At 29.7% G+C, this 6000-nt stretch overlaps 1 protein-coding gene across 1 annotated transcript; it reads left to right on the top strand.

Annotated features, from left to right (window-relative positions):
- Nucleotides 1-2696: 2696 nt before the first annotated feature.
- On the top strand, nt 2697-3579 carry LOC133301429 (cell wall / vacuolar inhibitor of fructosidase 1-like). The gene has a single exon (XM_061501056.1). It carries the CDS (start codon nt 2860-2862, stop codon nt 3400-3402), a length of 543 nt encoding a protein of 180 aa, XP_061357040.1. The 5' UTR covers nt 2697-2859; the 3' UTR covers nt 3403-3579.
- Nucleotides 3580-6000: the final 2421 nt, after the last annotated feature.

Raw genomic sequence — 6000 nt, 5'->3', positions numbered from 1 at the left:
AATAGCCTCTCAACTCCAATGTAGAAATCATCGTTAAATGAAACAGCTGAGTGAGACATTGAATGAGGACTGAGACAGTTGGAAATTGAATGAGGTGTCTGCCACCACAACTCAACTGAATCAAAACTCAATTCAACTTTTTTTTCGTATTTTAAAATGTTTAAAATATTTAATAATTCGAATTTGCCAAAGGAGGAAAGTTTTTAAGTGGGTATGGTGTGAACACAAATATGAGATGCAAGGAGGGAGTGACACATGACAAAAATTTTCAACAAATGGAATTCCTTTAGAATAATAGATTTCCTATCTCTTTTTGCATTTTAATACATAAAAGGAATTCTATATATACAATTCAAACGGCAATTTTTATCCAAAAATCATTCATGATCTACCACATTTAATTATGAATTGACTTTCTTATAATCCATTTTCTTAAGAATAAATTTTTAATATATTATTTTTTTCACTATTGCAACATTAATATTGAAAAGTAACCCTCAATATTTCACCCTCATCTTTGCAATTAAATAATATTTTAGGATCTCACTTTAATTATTTAAAATAACACAAATCACACAATTGTCACGCAACAGAATTTGAATCGTGGATAATACATAATTTTATTTTTTTATATGATTTGAATTGAAGAAAAATAAAAAAGAATGAAATTGTAAACCAAATAATTTAATGTGAAGAAATAAAAATACCGAAAAGAACTCGTATAATGTGAATCTCTTATATGTTTAGAGGTAAAACATGTGGAAATATCTTGTAGCAATGTAGAATGAATGCGCAATTTTTTTTTTTTTTAATTAACTATCCTCTACTAGAGACAATCCTGTTCAGGACGAATCCAAATCAATGTCACAAATCTTATTATATATATATATATATATATATATATATGTGTAGTGTCTATTAAGGTCACAAATCTTACTTTTATATTTTATTTTTGTAATCTCACTTTAACTTTTAAAAATAAAACAAATCACACACGTACGTATATAATATACACATTTTTAATTCTTTTAGTTTTCAAAAAATATTGTTACACATTATGTGAAATTTTACAATACGAGTAATTAAAAATGTTACACTACAATTTAAAGTGTAATCTAATAATTGTGGGAAAAAATTTAAATGTAAGTAAGCGTCGTAAGTGTTTCATATTTATAGTTTTATTCTCCTCCCTCCAAAAAACAAAAAACAAAAACAAAAACGGTGAACGATGTGATCCTCGCGTGCAGAAAAGTTATTGTGGGCCGAGCGACGCAACCAAGGATTGGCTAATAGTAATACTAAATTATGAACGTTATTGAGTTTTGAATTTTATATTTTTATGTCAAGTGCTTTTGCACTTTCCTTTTTAAAATAACAGATTATTTGCATGCGAGACATATTCAGCCGCAGTTCACAACATGATGCATTTATTCAAGGGAAAAACAAATATTATGTTGTAGAAAAAATTCTTAGATTATGTCATAGAAATAATTAATTGTGGGGTCTACTATTTTTAAAATAAAAGAAAATTAAAAAAATTGATGGATCCACTTTTATATTTGTGTAGAAAAATTACTTGTGTCATGTAAAAAGAAAAAAACATTACTCTTTATTTAAATATCTTCTTTTGGACTCATAACAATCAAAGATAGTGGAAGAAAAAGCTAATGTTGTTTCAATTTCATAGAAATTGAGATCTTTGTACTCGTGATTGAATTTGCAATTTGAGCTGCCATAAAATAAATTTTTTGTTAATGGCCCTCTTAGAACGGTGGGTATTTAAGCACATAAAGCAAGCTTCGATCATGATAGTTATATTATTTTATTCTCGAGTATGGAGTCTTCTTATCCACAGGGATTTATCCTTTATTATTTAATCTAATTCTAATAGAATTTGGTTAGAAAAACCATTATATAATGTGGAAAAAATGAGTACAAATATCAATCTTCAATAACTTTGTTTCTTATGTATATATGTTTTTGGATAGGTTATCTCAACTACTTTTATTGTTTCTCTATTCTATTCAGATTCTGATATAATGATGTTGATGAGTAATAGATAAAGATAAGCAAAATAAATAAATAAATAGAATAATTTATCCCTATGCTTTTGTTTTTTTTAAAAGAAAAAGTTAAAAGCTCTCTTCCTCAGGCCTAAGGTTGTTTTTGGTTCAGGAGAAATTTTTTTTAACCAGGTAAATGTAATTACTAGAAAAACGATAAGAAAAGTAATTTTGGTAGGAAAGTTTAAAAAAAGTTATTTGGTTGGCCAAAATATTACTGGAGAAAATAAGTTAAATTATATGAGTCTATTTTTGGTTGAAAGTAAAATATTAATGAAAAAATTGATATTAATGACCAAAATAACCTTTATTTAAATTTTGCCCAACGTTACAAAACGCTGTCCCATCGAGTGTCACAAAATTTGCCCAGTAAACTTTGGTCAAATTGCACAGTATTGGATGGGGTAGTTTTGTCACAATATTGCCCTCTTTTGTGTCATTTGGCTATGCTTCTCACAATATCACGATAACTTTGGTCAAATCGCACATTAACTTTGCTACAATTTTACACGCCAAAGACAATGACTAGGCAATTGTCGAAAGTGAGAAAATTTTTAGTTCTACTGAACCAAACGAAGCAAACAAGTAATCCCACTCATGAATTACTAAGATCTTCACGGTTCTCCTGAACCAAACAGCGCCTACAATAAAAAAAAGGGAAAAGCGAGAGTCACTATAGCGCAGCTCCTAACTATAAAATGGCCCTAGCAGCAATCGATTCTATGGAACAAACACATCATTTCATATAATAGCTGATAGCTTCTAGCTACTATCATTCTCTTTCTAACAATTAACAATGACAAACTTTAAGCCCCTAACTCTTTGCTTCTTCCTTCAAGCTGTTCTTGTTATGATTTCAATACCAACAAGCCACTGCAGAACCTTCCCTTCAAACGATGAAAAACTGATAGAGAACACCTGCAAGAAGACACCCAACTACAATGTTTGCCTTCAATCTCTAAAGGCAAACCCTGGTAGCTCTGGTTCTGATGTCACGGGGTTGGCTCAAATCATGGTGAAAGTGATGAAAGCAAAAGCAAACGATGCTTTAAATAAAATCCATGAGTTGCAAAAGGTAGGAACTGGACATAAGCAACAAAGAGCCTTGAGTTCTTGTGCTGACAAATACAAAGCAATTCTCATAGGTGATATTCCACAAGCCACTGAAGCTCTGCAAAAAGGGGACCCCAAGTTTGCAGAAGATGGTGCAAATGATGCTGCTAATGAGGCTACCTATTGTGAGAGTGACTTCTCTGGGAAATCACCACTCACCAAACAGAACAATGCTATGCATGATGTTTCAGCTGTTACAGCATCTATTGTTAGGCTATTACTCTAGTACTAGTAGCTGAATCCTCTGCTTCTACTAATTAATTATAAGTTGTTTCTGGAACTTGGTATTTTGTTTTTTTTTTTAAAAAAAAGTTGTTTAATTTAACGCAGTTGTAGAATGTTATGTATAAAATCCTACCCTCTCAGTGATTCTAATCAGTTTCCAGAACAATCAATTTGCTCAGACTCTGTGTTCTGTTTTTCATAAAGATTTTGATATTTCGTTTTCTTTTTATGTTTGGAATCAGGATTTTGGAAGAAAATGAAATAGAATATAAATTCTTGTATATTGAAAGGTTTATGCTAATCTACTATTTTATTTTGAAAAACTTTAAAAAGGATATTATTAACAAAACATTTATCCTCTAAAAATTCTTAAATAAAAGAATATTCAAGAAAATTTTATCCTCACTTTCCTTTTCCTTCTAAAAGTCTAAAACCTTCCGTCTTAAACATACCCTTAAGAACGTGACATTTACGCATTATGAGAAAAAGACATTTTCGGCAAGGATTCTGTCAAATTTTCTTCCTCCCCCACTCTCCCCTCTCTCTCTCTCTCTCTCTCTTTTTAAAGACGTATAGGAAACTCAAAAATAAAAAGGCAGAAGAAAAGAAAAGTTAATAATTATATATAAATGTTAATTTTACTTAAATTTAGTTTTAGCTGTTCATATAAGATTAAATCTTCTTAAGCTTGATATCGTTTTTCAATAATTGGGAATTGCTAACAGAGATAAGTGGATAGGCATAAGCCGACTAACTGGTGTATTGTTCTTCCTTTTGCTTTGTGTTTTTTTTTTTCTCGCTCGGTAATGGCTGTCTTATTCTTCTTTACTAATGGTGGGGCGCAGAAGAGATAAGATCATAAGATTAAGAGAACCAAATAATCTTCGGGTGACTTGTCCTTTTCGGTGGTCTGATCCATGCTGTTTAGGCCGGAATGTATTTTTTCTTCTTTTGTTTTAACATGTTCATATTAATTATATGAATTTTTTTAAGGAAAAATGATTCCTGCAGCTGCTGTACCTACAGCAAGCAAATATACATGTCCGAATTTTAAGATACGGCAACGGATCTTGAGTTTTTTTTTTTTTTTTTTTTTTAAGAAGCCGTTGGACCCACTTTTCTGTGTCAGCTGTAGATAATACTATCTACGGCTGCTGCAGAAATATTGAGCCATTTTTTTAATTATGTATTGATAAATTAACATTATAAATTTAATGATAAAGTTTAAAAAACAGAAATGAAAAAATAAAAAAATTTAATTTCAAATTAATGATCCATAAATACATAATTGAAAATTTTTATATAGCATAATTATAATAAAACAAGATATAAATAAATTTCATTTCCGTTTAGGCCAAATATTCTGTTCAATGTCTTCAGCAACACGGCCCCTCAAGAAGCTTTCACTTTGGCCTTCTTGTTAGTTGATACAACATGCAATCATCACTTGGGCATAAAATTCGTCTGCTACGGAATGTAGAATATGTAACCTTTTCTTTGAGCATTAATTACGTGGTCGTGGACCACATGCTCCCTTAGTTAAATAGAGGAGTACAATGAAAAACCAGATAAGAAAAGGGGCAAAACAGGAAAATTTTGAAAGGGAGCACAAAATTTTAATATGATTCGGGATTATCTTAAATTTTTTTTTTTATTGAAAAAATATTTTTTCATGTTGCATGAGAATTCAATTTTACGTGTAATTTTTTTTTTTAATAAATGTGAAGCCCACCACTAATTGAGTCACAACATGAGAATTGAATTCTCATGCAACATAAGAATTGAATTCTCGTGCAACATAAGAAAATTAAACCCCTTCTTTATTTTATTTTTTCAATTTTTTTTCCCAATTTCCATCATCCAGAACCATGTTCAGCACCATTTTTAGTAGCAAAACTTTACAATATGTCCAATTTTACACGATTATATTCACCCTAAGCCATAACTCTAAATTTGTTATGGGTCTTATTTATAACTCGGCCTAGTCAAGCCACTTATTAAAACTGTGAGGTTGTAATGGGCTTACGGTACTCGTTCTTTAAGAGTATGTCTAGTTTTTGCCCCAAAGCCCAATATATATTACCAATTCATAGCAGGAGTCATAGACATGATATTAAGAAGAACTACCCTAAGCGTGATGGTTTTTTTATTTATTTAAATTAACGAGGTCGTTGAAATCTCCTTCGCTTGTCCCAACAAACAAATGTTACTCCAAGGGGAGTGCAAGCACACACAACAATGAAACTGAGAAAGTGTTTTGGTTATTTAGATATTTTTTAAAATTTTATATAAAAATTTCATGAAAATAATAAACTAAAATAAAGTCAGATATTCATAATTAGTGAAAAAATATTAACTAAAAAAATAAATCAAGTAATCAACTAATAATTACAGTTAAGGGATCATAAATAAAAAATTATAAATAAGAAATAATAAATAAATCTTTTACTAATACATAGTTTAAAAAAGAAATTTAAAAAATAAAAAGGGGAAAATATTATCCTTTTAAAAGACAGTCATTTTAGTTAAGATTACTATTTTTATTTAATTAAAAAAATATCTCAATTTATTTTATCAGGATTTCTGTTTCTCACATTAT

This window comes from Gastrolobium bilobum, unplaced genomic scaffold (assembly GCF_033153095.1).
Source record: "Gastrolobium bilobum isolate Gb01-03AN ecotype WA unplaced genomic scaffold, APGP_CSIRO_Gbil_v1 utg18327, whole genome shotgun sequence".
Classification (NCBI taxonomy): Eukaryota; Viridiplantae; Streptophyta; class Magnoliopsida; order Fabales; family Fabaceae; genus Gastrolobium; species Gastrolobium bilobum.
This window is presented reverse-complemented; position numbering and strand designations above follow the sequence as displayed.